The sequence below is a fragment of the Heptranchias perlo genome, chromosome 39 (genome assembly GCF_035084215.1).
Source record: "Heptranchias perlo isolate sHepPer1 chromosome 39, sHepPer1.hap1, whole genome shotgun sequence".
In the NCBI taxonomy this organism is placed as follows: Eukaryota; Metazoa; Chordata; class Chondrichthyes; order Hexanchiformes; family Hexanchidae; genus Heptranchias; species Heptranchias perlo.
Window position 1 is genome coordinate 1,480,115 of NC_090363.1, and position 13,595 is coordinate 1,493,709.

At 49.9% G+C, this 13,595-nt stretch overlaps 1 protein-coding gene and 3 non-coding genes across 6 annotated transcripts; all 4 read right to left on the reverse strand.

Moving 5' to 3' along the window:
• Nucleotides 1-363: 363 nt before the first annotated feature.
• LOC137305046 (large ribosomal subunit protein eL8-like) lies at nt 364-11,561 on the reverse strand. Of its 3 annotated transcripts, none has more exons than XM_067973813.1 (8): nt 11,499-11,561; nt 10,331-10,454; nt 9,042-9,191; nt 7,106-7,246; nt 5,292-5,371; nt 3,055-3,185; nt 1,641-1,710; nt 364-508 (listed from the first exon to the last, which is right to left on the reverse strand). In XM_067973813.1, exons 1-8 carry the CDS (start codon nt 11,499-11,501, stop codon nt 404-406), a joined length of 804 nt encoding a protein of 267 aa, XP_067829914.1. In that variant the 5' UTR covers nt 11,502-11,561; the 3' UTR covers nt 364-403. The 3 variants fall into 3 exon arrangements, with proteins under 3 accessions (XP_067829914.1, XP_067829913.1, XP_067829915.1); XM_067973812.1 differs by lacking the exon at nt 11,499-11,561 and adding an exon at nt 11,136-11,236; XM_067973814.1 differs by lacking the exons at nt 7,106-7,246; nt 11,499-11,561 and adding an exon at nt 11,136-11,237.
• On the reverse strand, nt 1,402-1,474 carry LOC137305303 (small nucleolar RNA SNORD36). The gene has a single exon (XR_010958694.1). It is a non-coding gene; the product is annotated as a small nucleolar RNA SNORD36 (small nucleolar RNA).
• Nucleotides 1,812-1,884, reverse strand: LOC137305304 (small nucleolar RNA SNORD36). Its single transcript, XR_010958695.1, has one exon. It is a non-coding gene; the product is annotated as a small nucleolar RNA SNORD36 (small nucleolar RNA).
• Nucleotides 6,800-6,874, reverse strand: LOC137305305 (small nucleolar RNA SNORD24). The gene has a single exon (XR_010958696.1). It is a non-coding gene; the product is annotated as a small nucleolar RNA SNORD24 (small nucleolar RNA).
• Nucleotides 11,562-13,595: the final 2,034 nt, after the last annotated feature.

The following is a 13,595-nucleotide window of genomic DNA, read 5'->3' on the forward strand; positions in this document are numbered from 1 at the left end:
ACCTCTGGAGGAGTCCATCACCCAAAGCAATTAGCATACGATGTCCAGAGAGTGCATGACAAGGAGATAAGTGTATGGGGCAAGGGAGGTGGCATTAGAAAGCACAGGTGTGAAGAGTCTCCTCTTGGTGTTGAAAATTCTACCCATTAAACAAAAACTCACTCAGCAGAGTGCCTGTGACCCGTGCCACATTCGAATCTCACCTGGGATTCAGACTCCAGTTCTATTTGGAGTGCAGCTGATAAACTAGCAGCTCTCTCTGTACAGCGTACCCAACCTCCCAGTGACAGGGTGTACGGTTAAAGCTGAGGGAGAACTTCACAGAAAACCAAAAAGGAAATAAAGACATGGCAAAGTCAGCAATGGGAATTTCAGTTTGTTTATTTTTCTCTGCAACCACAATTCAGCCGAGTTTAGTAGCCAGTTCCTTTGCTTTTGCCTTTTCGAGTTTTACAATGCGTGCGACAGATTTTGGCCCGAGAATGCCACCTCCCCAGTGTCGCCGGATCTGGGAGACAGAGACAGAGAAGTTATAAAAAGTTGCCACCAAATACTCAACACAACCGAACCCAAGTACGCAGCGGTACAACTGAAAGAGTTTCAGACCAGGCCTGCTCTCCAAAACAGGAACACGTAGCACTCCCTTCAGACACACCCGTTTCCAGTTCAGATACGGACTCCGCAAAGCAGCTGATTTTAAACTTCCTTACTTCACTGGCTGAACTGTTTTGAAACGGCAATGAGCCAGGCTACAGGTCACAGCCCCCGCTTCCCGCTGACTGAATAAATCAAGTTACGTTTTGAGGATGTGGAACTCTGGTATTTTGGGATCGAATTCCACTATTCCACCCATTTGTTCACGACAGCCATAAATCAGCAGCCTTGCTTATAACGGGTGACGCAGCTCGAGACTTCAAAATGAAAGGGACAACGCCGTTTGTTAGTTGGAGAACCCCCTTAGACAGACCACCCACGATAAACTAGACCCCCACCCTCCCCCCAGTATCACACCACATGTATGAAGGATTGTGCTGAATTACTATCAATGACAGGAGAAAGGGGCACAGAAGACGATAAATTCATGAAACTCTACCGCCCCCCGTCCCCTATATCATGTCACTTAATCCACGACCCCTTCTCCTGAGAAGGGGTTCAGATCCCAGTTAGTGTCGTTCGCCCCCCTGCACTACGTCACTTATCCTACAGCCACTGCGATGTGCCGTTCTCATTGTAAAGTAGCTGACGTGGAACAGAAGAACAGTCACCAACTGCTCTCCGTCCCAGGGAGCTCACACTGCTGCTCCCCACCCCCCAAGAGGAGGGGCTCACACTGCTCCTCCCCCCTCCACACCCCCGGGGGCTCACACTGCTCCTCCCCCCTCCACGCCCCCGGGGGCTCACACTGCTCAGACTTAAACGTCTCGTTTGGTTCCACATGAATATTCAGGTGAAGAAATTCGCACCATCATTGCAGGCAGCCTCCGCGGGAAGTCCTACAGCACCCAATACAAACCGGCTCATCATTAACCAGCAATTATAAAACAAAAAACACCATCCCAAAAAGTTCAATATAGTAATGACAATCATGGGATGCTTGGTGCAGCAGCCTGACACATACACATACACCCACTCTCTCTTACCTCATCGTATCGGTCATTGTAATTTGTCCGGACTGCTTCAATCAGTTTGGCAATGGTTCCTTTATCCTCACTGAGTGAGGAGAGAGAAAAAAAAGCACAAACAGCCTTTTCAAGTAAAGACATTTTATTTTTTTAAAAACCCACACAATGTACAATCTTCACTAACAGCCAAAAGCTCAGGGTTAAAAAGCTCAATTTATTCAACACAGCTTCTTCAGATTATATTTAAATTTCATCACAGCTGATGGCTCATTAAATCTATTACTGTATTAAAAAACTCAACCACCTCTCGACTGGGTGGGGAATGAGTTAAGCAGAGGGCGCAGACCCAGAGGAACGTGTGAAAGATGGAAGACAGCGTGCAGAGGTTAGGCAAGTGCGGAGAGGGGAGCAAACGGAAAGCAAATACCTTTTAGTCTGGACGCAGTTTGAACTGGCCCAACTGGTCTATCCCGGTGTTTATGCTCCACACGAGCCTCCTCCCTCTCTACTTCATCTCACCCTATCACCATATCCTTCTATTCCTTTCTCCCTCATGTGTTTATCCAGCTTCCCCTTAAATGCATCTACACTATTCACCTCAACCACTCCTTGTGGGAGCGAGTTCCACATTCTCACCACTCTCTGGGTAAAGAAGTTTCTCCTGAATTCCCTATTGGATTTATTAGTGATGATCTTGTATTTATGGCCCCCTAGTTCTGGACCCCCCAACAAGTGGAAACATCTTCTCTACGTCCACCCTATCGAACCCTATTATCTTAAAGACCTCTATCAGGTCACCCCTTTCTAGAGAAAAGAGTCCCAGCCTGTTCAGCCTTTCCTGATAAAGATATCCTCTCAGTTCTGGTATTATCGTTGTGAATCTTTTTTGCACCCTCTCCAATGTCTCTGTATCCTTTCTATAATATGGAGACCAGAACTGTGCACAGTACAGGTGTGGTCTATCCAAGGTTCTATACAAGGTTAACCCAACTTCTGTTTTTCAATTCTTTCCCTCTGGAAATGAACCTCAGTGCTTGACTTGCCTTTTTAAAAAAAAAGCCTTATTAACCCGCATTGCAACTTTTCGTGATTTGTGTATCTGTACCCCCAGATCCCTCTGCTCTTCTACCCCATTTAGACTCCTATTATCCAAATGTAGCATGTGGCCGTCTTATTCTTCATACCAAAATGCACCATTATTGCGAGGGTTAAACTGGGCTAAAGATAAATTGCAGTGGCCCCGATGATACTGATGAGATCTAGAGTGAAGACGAAACAACCAGACTCTTATCAGGACCGACTGGTGCATTCAAAGGGAGCTCTCTGTTCACAAGAGAACAGACCGACTGGAACAACCCTAGCCTTGTGATATCAGGGACGCTCCCACGAAGTGCAGAGGTGGACGAGCGCATTCTCTCTCTGTTGTACTTACGGGTTGACTTGAGTAAAGGCCACGCAGCTACAGGTCTTCCTGTGGACCAGCCTGCCGATCCGGGCTTTCCCTTTCACAATACAGTAGGGGACACCCATCTTCCGACACAGAGCGGGAAGGAACACCACCAGCTGGGAGAGACGGCAGGGCACGGATCAAAAAAACCCAGTGAGTTCAACGTCAGAACCAGAGAATTTAAATAACTGCACTAAGATCTAATGTGGGTTCCATGCTCACTCTCCATTTGTGATAATTTGCTGTCACATATCACAAGTGTCAGCCTTGGCTCAGTGAGGAGCTCTCTCTCTCTCTCTCACCCGAGTCAAAAGGTCGTGGGTTCAAGTCCCACTCCAGAGACTTGAGCACAAGATCTAGGCTGACACTCAAGTGCAGTACTGAGGGAGTGCTGCACTGTCGGAGGGGCCGTCTTTCGGATTAAACCGAGGCCCCACCTGCCCCCTCAGGTGGATGTAAAAGATCCCATGACACTATTCAAAGAAGAGCAAGGGAATTCCCCCTGGTGCCCTAAGGTAAATATTTATCCCTCAACCAACATCACTAAAAAAAAAATTATCTGGTCGTCATCACATTGCTGTTTGTGGGAGCTTGCTGTGCACAAATTGGCTGCTGCGTTTCCTACATGATAACGGTGACTACACTTCAAAAGTACCTCACTGGTTGTAAAGCATTTGGGACGTCCTGAGGTAGTGAGGTGCTATAGAAATGCAAGTTCATTCTTTCATCTACATCAGTAAACAACAGCGCAGGCCTCACCCCACGTGTGTTTATATAATCTCTCTATTTTTAATTTCTCCTCGCCCACTATCAGCAATAAACTATTCGGCAAGTGTTTTTGAGACCGCACTGCCCCCTCCTCTGGAAGGCAGATAGAAACAAGTAGCTATTTCTGTCTGTAAGACAAAACCAGGACAGTCTTCAGCGCAATCACTGGGCTCCAGATAAACACAGCCCCTGGGCAGTACTACATTCTCTGCAGCGCAATCACATGTCAAACACAAGATCTATGAGACAATCCCTCACTTGTTCAACCTATGGCGCATGGGTTTCATTCAATCTCATTTTCTTCCCTAGCATTTCCAGATTAACAAAAGACTCTCAATATGGACATTGTCCCAAAGGTCACATTGAGTCAGTGGATTTCATGGTTCTACACCAGCAGGCCAGGCACTGATTACAACCCTCGTTAGTTTTAATGCTTCTAACTCCACTCTTAAAATCTCTTCTGCCCTGCACCCAGACCTTGCCCAGATTGTACAGCTGGCTATCCTTTTTTTAAAAAAAATTGCTGCAGCACTTTTGATAGGACTGAAAATTTACACCCACAGAATACCTGTCAGTCGTGGCTCAATGGGTAGTACTCACTTCCGAGTCAGAAGGTTGTGGGTTCAAGACCCACTCCAGAGACTTGAGCACAAAATCCAGGCCACACTCCCAGTAAAGGACTGACAGAGGCGCGTCTTTCAGATGAGATGTTAAACCGAGGCCCCGTCTGCCCTCTCAGGTGGGTGTAAAAGATCCCACGGCCACTATTTCGAAGAACAACAGGGGAGTTCTCTCCGGTGTCCTGGGGCCAATACTTATCCCTCAACCAACATCACAAACAGATTATCTGGTCATTTATTACATTGCTGTTTGTGGGATCTTGCTGTGCGCAGATTGGCTGCTGCGTTTCCTACATTACAACAGTGACTACACTTCAAAAGTACTTCACTGGCTGTAAAGCTTTGGGACATCCAGAGGTGGTGACGAACCTCTGGAGTGGGGTTTGAACCCATGACCTCCTGACTCAAGTCGGGGAGAGTGCTACCCACAGACAGACAGAGCAAATCCACCTCAATCTATAATCACCGTATTTTCTGTATCATGTTACTTCTTTGGGGACGATATGGGGGGTTAATAGAGCAAAAGCCAAGAGAAAAGGCTCAAGCCTACATGGTGCGTAGATCTGCTTAATAGAGTCCGACCTTGGTGTACCTCACAGCGCGCGCACACAGTGAATCCTTCATTCACTTCACAAACAGGAATCTGAAATTCAGTTCCTACTGCAACTCAAGACCCAGATCGACAGTGTTGGGTGAGGGAATTGAGGGAATCGGAGCAAGGAGGGTAAACGGGGTTGTGGAACTGATCAGTCATGATCTGATTGAATGGCAGAACAGGCTCGAGGGGCTGAATGGCCTCCTCCTGTTCATTCAGTGCCCGAGGAGGCAGCTCACCTCAATGGGATCCACATCGTGAGCGACCACTACCAGCTGGGCTTTCTTGCTTTCCACCAGTGTGGCGACGGTATTCACACCTAACAATGCAAGACAGAGCTCGGTTAACATCCTGTTTCTGGTGGTATTTTTAAAGCGGAGAGATTTTATCGTGCAATAGGCCAGGACCATAAATCTTGTCCCAGAGATAAGCCAGGAGAGTCACATTATTCACCATCACCCCCGATACTGAGCAGAATGCTAAGCAGGAATTACCCATATCATCAACTTCAACACCCATCGTGCATTTATATAGCACCTTTAATGCAGAAAAACATCCCAGGGTGCTTCACAGGAGCGATTATCAGACAAAAATGGACGTCCAGCCAAAGGAGATATTAGGACAGGTGACCAAAAGCTGGGCCAGACAGGTGGATTTTAGGGAGCGTCTTAAAAGGAGGGAGGGAGGGAGGTAGAGAGGGAATTCCAGCTCTTAGGCCCTAAAGGCTGACGGTTCGGCTGCCAATGGTGGAGTGGAGATTCTTGAGGCCAGAGACGGAGGAACAGAGGGTTCGAGGGGGGTGAGGGCTGTAGGGCCAGAGGAGGTTAGAGATAGGGAGGGGCGAGAATGAGAATGGGAGCCAGAGTATCTACAGTTACCGTAAGACTTAGGCAACTTATCCCGGTCACCCCCCAGCATAATGATGAGGTGATCTAGTGTTTGGATCAATAACAGCCCATGGAACCGACTGATCACCAAAAATCAGATTGCTAGAATGTTACCAGGGCTCCAAGGGTCAGATTAGGAGATTGCATAAACTAGGCTTGGGGTATTTTCTGAAATATAGGTTGAAGGGGATTTGATTGAGGTTTTTAAGGAATCAATAGGGTAGATGGAGTGAAACTGTTCCCACTGATGGAGGAGTCTACAAGGGGACATAACCTTAAAATCAGAGCCAGGCCAGTCAGGAGAGCAGTTGGCGAAACACTTCTTCACGCAAAGGGTGGTAAAAGTGTGAAATTCTCTCCCACAAAAAGCAGTCGACACTAGCTCAATTAATCATTTTAAATCGGAGATCGAGAGATTTTTTGTCAGCCAAGGGTATTAAGGGATATGGAGCCGAGGAGGGAGGATGGAGTTAGGGAGACAGATCAGCCGTGATCTCATTGAATGGCGGAACCGGCTCGAGGGGCTCAATGGTTAACCCCTGTTCCGACGTTCCGCTTTAGAGCTGGAAATTTATCCCATTATTTTACTTGCTTTAAGCACTGAGCTCCCCTCTCCGCACAGTCTCATCACGCCCCTCTCTAGATTGACCCAAAATCTCATCCCAAGCAGAAAAGCCACCTCTCTCCCTCCCTCCCTCCCGCCCCCTCCCCCAAACAATTAAAACAGGAGACAGGTTAACGAGCACAATATTTAAGGCTGAATCCCAGAAAGTGTCAGCATTGGTCTTTTACTCTGTGCGGTTTTACTTTCTCGATCCTGATTAGCAGACGGATGGAGAAACCCTCGTTTGAAGACGCCATGCATCAGAAATCTTGGTGGTTTCAAGGTGTAATCACCAGTGATCAGATAGCAAATATTTTTCACATCATTTGCAAAGCATCCCCGTAACAAGGTAGGTACTGTAACAGGCAGGGGCTTAAATTAGGCTTTTTATTTGATCAAACACACTAAGAGTGTAGACTCTCAAAGCCCCATTACAGTGATACGTCTTGTACCAGAGCTGGAGCAGTATTTCCCAGCATGGCTCTGGGCGATTGGTGCTGTAGTTTGGTGCAGGAGATAGATGCAGCCACCGTACAGCGCACGGGTAGGGAAGATCATTTACCGGCTCTCAGGACAGGTGGTCTCTTGGTGGGCGCATCACCTTTGCCCGCTGCCTTCAGCTCAGCCCGAGCAAGCAGCCTCTTCCTCTTCTCTTGTTTGGTCTCGGGGCGGTACTTGTGGGCTACTTTGAAGAGCTGAGTGGCTGCAAGATATCAGAGGTAAAAAGATACCACAACACCATCAGGATAACGTGCGTACCACGGAGAAGGAGTCACAGAGCGTCTGTCTGTGACTCAACCGCAGTCTTTGAGTTTTAAGGCACTAATAAGTTTGTCGCGTTTCCCCCACACCCATTAAAGGTAAGAGATGTCAGCTCCCCGTTCAAAAACATACATCCTTCAGTAACCAAACACCCATGGTTTGTGTTACAGTGAACATGCATTTATTCTACTACTCTAATAATCCAACGGTTAAAACTCTGTGGAACAGGAGGCAGTGGCTGTTTAAACCCAGGCAGAGCCGGTAGAGAGGGCTCACTCGGCAGTCCAGGGTCTGCCCAGACCGAGCCGGCAGGTCGGGAGTTCACTCCTCCCCTCTCTCCACACTGGACAAGAGTACAAATCCGCAGGCAGGGGCCTGAATTAGGATGTCAGCGCCTCACTCTGGTCTTTATGTTTCATGTAGTAGCCCAGCCAATAGTAGGCTATTTGGCTACAGGAGGGCATCACAGATGAGATCAGTCAACACCAGACAGCGAAGTATGGGTCACCAGGTAAGAACTCTGTCCGATTATCCTCCCACAACCAAGGTATCGGGGCCACCTGCAGCACCTGAACCCATTGCTGGGCACAGGCCGCGCACTCAGTCCGGCGCCTTTAATCCTGCTCAGTATGGGCCAGTTCCGCACTACTTAGGAGCATTTGTAACCGAGCCATAGAGGAGCAGAAAGAAAATCAACAATGGGTAGCTCTGAAGTACAACGCAGACAGGAAGTAATCAAACCAGGAACGCCCCCGACAATGTCAGAATAATGAGTAGCGCCCGGCCCGGCCCGCGCACCGCGACTAGCGCCCGGCCCGCGCACCGCGACTAGCGCCCGACCCGGCCCGCGACTAGCGCCCGACCCGGCCCGCGACTAGCGCCCGACCCGGCCCGCGACTAGCGCCCGACCCGGGAATCCCGATTGGTGTACAATGATCTCAATGTAACCCGCAGACAACAGGTAACATTACCACTGGTCAGAATGCCGACGGCTGTTCCTCTCCTAAACCTGTGCCACTCGCTTCGACCCTAAATGATTACCAGCAGTCAATGCTTGCCATAGGGTTTCACCCTCTCCCCCCTTTCCATTGCAGATTGTACTATTTGCCCCGCAGAGTGAGCTGGTTGCTCTGTGATTTACCTCCCCCCCCACCCCACTTACCAATTCAAAAACAGCAGCCACATAATGACCCCCAATTACTGATACCTGTACCCAACCTCTCCCCTTCAATTCAGAAACAACCAACTGGGCTGTCTCCAGGTGGCTCGATGCGCCAGGAAATCAGACACAGTAATAGCAGTGGTACACAGTCGTTTAAATAACAGGAGTGAGTATCGACACTACTCTGTCAGCTAATGAGTTGGAGGATGGGCAGGACTTACAGCTAACAGAGTCTCTACGAACGACAGCAAACAGAACTCATGACCGAAAATACGGCAGAGACTCCCGATAAAAGCAGGATAATTTCTCCAGCAAAATGCAGCAAGTGGAGGATAGTTACATAATACAGATTACATGCGTAAAATCAATCCCAGTCACTTGCAGCAGTGCATTCTCCGGGTGTCACTGACGGGGGAATTACCCAATCATCTCCACTCTGGCCGGGAATAGTGGGGTCACTATAAGCAGCCTTTAAACAATCTCAGTACTCACACAGTCATCAGTGAATACCGCGGGTATATACCAACAATCGCTACTTGGGGTACAAGGATCGCAGATGGGTTTTGCAGCTCACCTGTTTGCCTGTCGAGGGCTTGTGTAAACTGGTTAATGGCGGGAGGAACTTTCAGTCTCTTGTACAGGATTGAGCGTTGACGCTGCAGGCGGACATAACGAGGCCACTTCACAAACCTGGTCAGGTCCCGTTTGGGCTGAATGTCCTGTCCTGTAAACGGGAGAGTCGCAATGAAAACACAACCCTCTAGTTTCTGCTCTTCTCTTATCGACTTGCAACGTGGATCTAAGCTTGCGAACCAGAAATGAACGGTAGAAGTGGGAGAATCCGGAACAATCTTAAAATGAGAGCTTGGTCATTTAACAGTGAAATCAGGAAGCACAATTTTCACACAAAGGGTAGTGGCAATTTCGAACTCTCTTTCCCCCTCCCTCCCACCCCACCCAAGACCATGGAAGCTGGGGGACAATTGAAAATTGCAAGGTACGAGTGTCAATTTTAAGAATGTGCCCCCTTGTTCTGAATTTGTTTACCAGAGGAAATAGTTTCTCTGTATCTACCTTATCGAATCCCATTACTATTAAAAATCCTCAATTAGATCATCCCATAACCTCCTATTATCAAGGGAATATAAGTCAAGTCTGTGCAATCTGGCCTCATAATCTAACCGTTTTCGCCCCAGTATCACTCTGGTGAATCTGAGCTGCACCCCCTCCAAGGCCAATATATCCCTCCTGACATGCGGTGCCCAGAATTAAATGTGGTCTAACCAGAGTTTTATATAACTAACATAATTTCCAGCCCCTTTGAGATATACGCCAACACTCCACTAGTCCTGCTGATTACTTTTTGTACCTAGCTTTTAATGATTTCTGTAGCTGGACACCCAAATCCCTCAGCTCCTCTACTTTCTAGTCTCTCACCATTCAGAAAATAGGTGTAAAGTTCACAGAACCGTACACCTATGTAACAGGCAATGAAATCCAGCCATAATTTATAAATACATCAATGACACACTGCGCTCCTCCAATTCCGGCCTCTTGCGTATCTCCGATTTTAACTGCTGCACCATTGGCGGCCGTGCCTTCAGCTGCTCTGGAATTCCCTCCCTAAACCTCTCCCTCCCCCTTTAAGACGCTCCTTAAAACCCACCTCTTGGACCAAGCTTTCGGTCACCTGTCCGAATATCTCACGCGGCTCAATGTCAAATTTTGACGCGTTACGCTCCTGTGAAGTGACTTGGGACGTTTTACTACGTTAAAGGCGCTATATAAATGCACGTGGTGGTAGCGGCTGCTGGTCTGTGTAACAGAACCTACCTGTGCCAACACTCTGCCAGTGTTACTCACCAATGCCGAAGTTCTTGGGCCTTTTCTCGAAGAGCGGGTTGACTGTCTTTTTCTGCTCCTGTTTCCGGTGGAGGACGGAAGGGGCAGGGGCCACCTTCTTTCCCTTGCCTTTCTTCCCCTTTGGCTGAAGAGAAACAAAAAAAAAACCATCAGCTCTGGATATTAAAAGGGCCGAGCAGCCTCTTCGCGGGGGGCCGCGGTGACGCAGGGCGGGCAGTACGGCATTATACGGCCAGCCTCTCGACACTCCCCGGGCCAGGCGACGCGGGGCTCGAATTCCGGTGCCGAATTACAGTACGACGGCTGAGGCGATAAACTGAGCGGCCAGGCGGGCGCGCAAAACAAAAACCCACGCGGGCGGGCGGGCGCGCAAAACAAAAACCCACGCGGGCGGGCGGGCGCGCAAAACAAAAACCCACGCGGGCGGGCGCGCAAAACAAAAAAACCCACGCGGGCGGGCGCGCAAAAAAAACCCCACGCGGGCGGTCGCGCAAAAAAAAAACCCACGCGGGCGGTCGCGCAAAAACAACCCACGCGGGCGGGCGCGCAAAACAAAAACCCACGCGGGCGGTCGCGCTAAAACAACCCACGCGGGCGGGCGCGCAAAAACAACCCACGCGGGCGGGCGCGCAAAAACAACCCACGCGGGCGGGCGCGCAAAAACAACCCACGCGGGCGGGCGCGCAAAAACAACCCACGCGGGCGGGCGCGCAAAACAAAAACCCACGCGGGTGGGCGCGCAAAAACAACCCACGCGGGCGGGCGCGCAAAAAAAAAACCCACGCGGGCGGGCGCACAAATTTACCACTGTAGCTGAGATCTCAGGCATCGACTCAATGCTCCGTCCCTGGGGGTCCCCCCCCCACCACATCCCCTCCTATTTCCCCCCCACGCCCCCCACATCCCCCCCGCCATCCAAGACCCGACCGGACAAACTCAAAACTACAACAGGAGGCCCCGAGTGTGAACACAAGGCCCCGCCTCAGAAACCCCGATTTTTTTTTTAAAAAAAAACCCCCTCGGGCATCTCCCCGATAATAATACCGCAAATCAATCCGCTAACGTCCCATCGATGCGGCGGGCGGGTGTGCGGGGGTCCGGGGGCCGGGATGGCCGAGATTGAGAGCGGATTAGCGGCAGGCCCCGGGCCCGGGCCCCTCACACCCACCATTGTCGGCACCAGCGAGATCCCGCGGGGCCAACGATCGCGAGATCGGGGCTGGGGCGGGGGCGGGAATATTTGAATCACTGGGACTCTGGGCTCTGGGAATCTCCACTGGATCCAGTTTGTTCAAACTCTGCACAACTCCCTCCAATTACTGGGCATGCAGCTGGCTGCAGGGAGTCCCCCCCCCCCACTCCCCCTTACACGATGCATAATCCGAATTAAAGATCTTAACTACTTTAAAAGAGGCTTCTCACGTTGCAAAAGATTAAGAGGAGCAAGCCTGAGGATTGGAAACCAGCAAAGGAGGACCCGGAAAATTGATAAAATAGAATATGAGCAAGAAATATAAAACCACATTGTGAGAGCTTCTGCAAATATGTAAAAAGGAAGAGAGTCGCGAAAGTAAACGTGGGTCCCTTGGAGGCTGAGACAGGAGAATTTATAATGGGGAATCGGGAAATGGCAGAGATGTTCACAGTAGAAGATACAGAAAGCACACCAGAAATATGGCCAGAGGAGGGGGGGTGCGAGAGGTTGGGCTGGGGGGAGGGAGACTGGGCCCGGGGGGGGGGGGGAGGCTGGGCCCGGGGGGGGGGAGGCTGGGCTGGGGGGGAGGGAGACGGAGGGGGGAGACTGGGACGGGGGTAGGGATTGACCATGAACTGGCTACGGCTCGGGAGCGAGCGCACTGCAGCAACTCACCAAGGTCACTTCCACAGTTCCTCCGGCCTCGACCACTGAGAAGGACATGGGCAGAGATGTGGTGGGAGCACCATCACCTCCGAGTCACGCACCATCCGGACCTGGACATCTATCGTCGCTGGGTGAAAATCCTGGAACTCCCTACCTGACAGCACCGTGGGAGAACCTTCACCACACGGACTGCAGCGGTTCAAGAAGGCGGGCTCACCACCACCTTCTCGAGGGACGGGCGGTAAATGCCGGCCTTGCCAACGACGCCCACTTCCCGAGAATGAATGAAAAAGGAAGATTTCTTTCACCTCATCTCCACCTGTGCTCCTCGTTCTCCCTCAACCCCACTGAAACTCTCAATTCACCACCTTCCACTCTTCACAAACCCCAGACTATTCAGGACTCTGTGATCCATCTCCCACTAAAACTTCCCCTCACCTTCATAACTCTGTCCTTACCAAACTCCACTGGCTCCCCCCACGCCCCATGAATCGACAGTCGGACCTTCCTCGTGTGTTTTCCAATCCCTGCATCACCTTGCCTGAGTCTAACTCAGTGACCTCCAGTCCTTTATCCTCCAATTACTCCCCTGGAACTGGAATCCTGCTCTATTTCCCACTCTCCAATTCACTCGCAGAACCTCTGAGTCTTCCCGCCTCCCTCCCTGCCTTTAAAAAAACGCCTGAAGCCCTGATCTTCGACCCGTCAACTTGCTTCAAATTCCTTTCCTTCACTCACTCCTCATTGAACATTGGTGTTTTTTGTTGCCTTGTCAATCACTCTGAGGTGTTTACTTGATGTGAAGAGGAGGAAATGCTGAAATTTAAGCTGTATCATAGAATCATAGAGCACAGGAGGAGGTCACTCGGCCCATCATGCCTGTGCCGGCTCTTTGAAAGAGCTATCCAATTAGTCCCACTCCCCCGCTCTCTCCCCATAGCCCTGTCAATTTTTCCCTTTAAGTATTTATCCAATTCCCTTTTGAAAGTTACTATTGAATCTGCTCCCACCATAAGGCCATAAGACATAGGAGCAGGAGTAGGCCATTCGGCCCCTCGAGCCTGCTCCGCCATTTAATGAGATCATGGCTGTTCTGATTTTTACCTCAACTCCACTTTCCCGCCCTTTCCCCATATCCTTTGACTCCCTTGCTGATCAAAAATTTGTCTAACTCAGCCTTGAATGTATTCAATGACTCAGCCTCCACAGCTTTTTGGGGTAAAGAATTCCAAAGATTCACGACCCTCTGGGAGAAGAAATTCCTCCTCATTTCCATCTTAAACGGGCGACCCCTTATTCTGAGACTATGCCCCCTGGTTTTAGATTCCCCCAAGAGGGGTAACATCCTCTCAGCATCTACCCTATCGAGTCCCCTCAGAATCTTATATGTTTCAATAACATCTC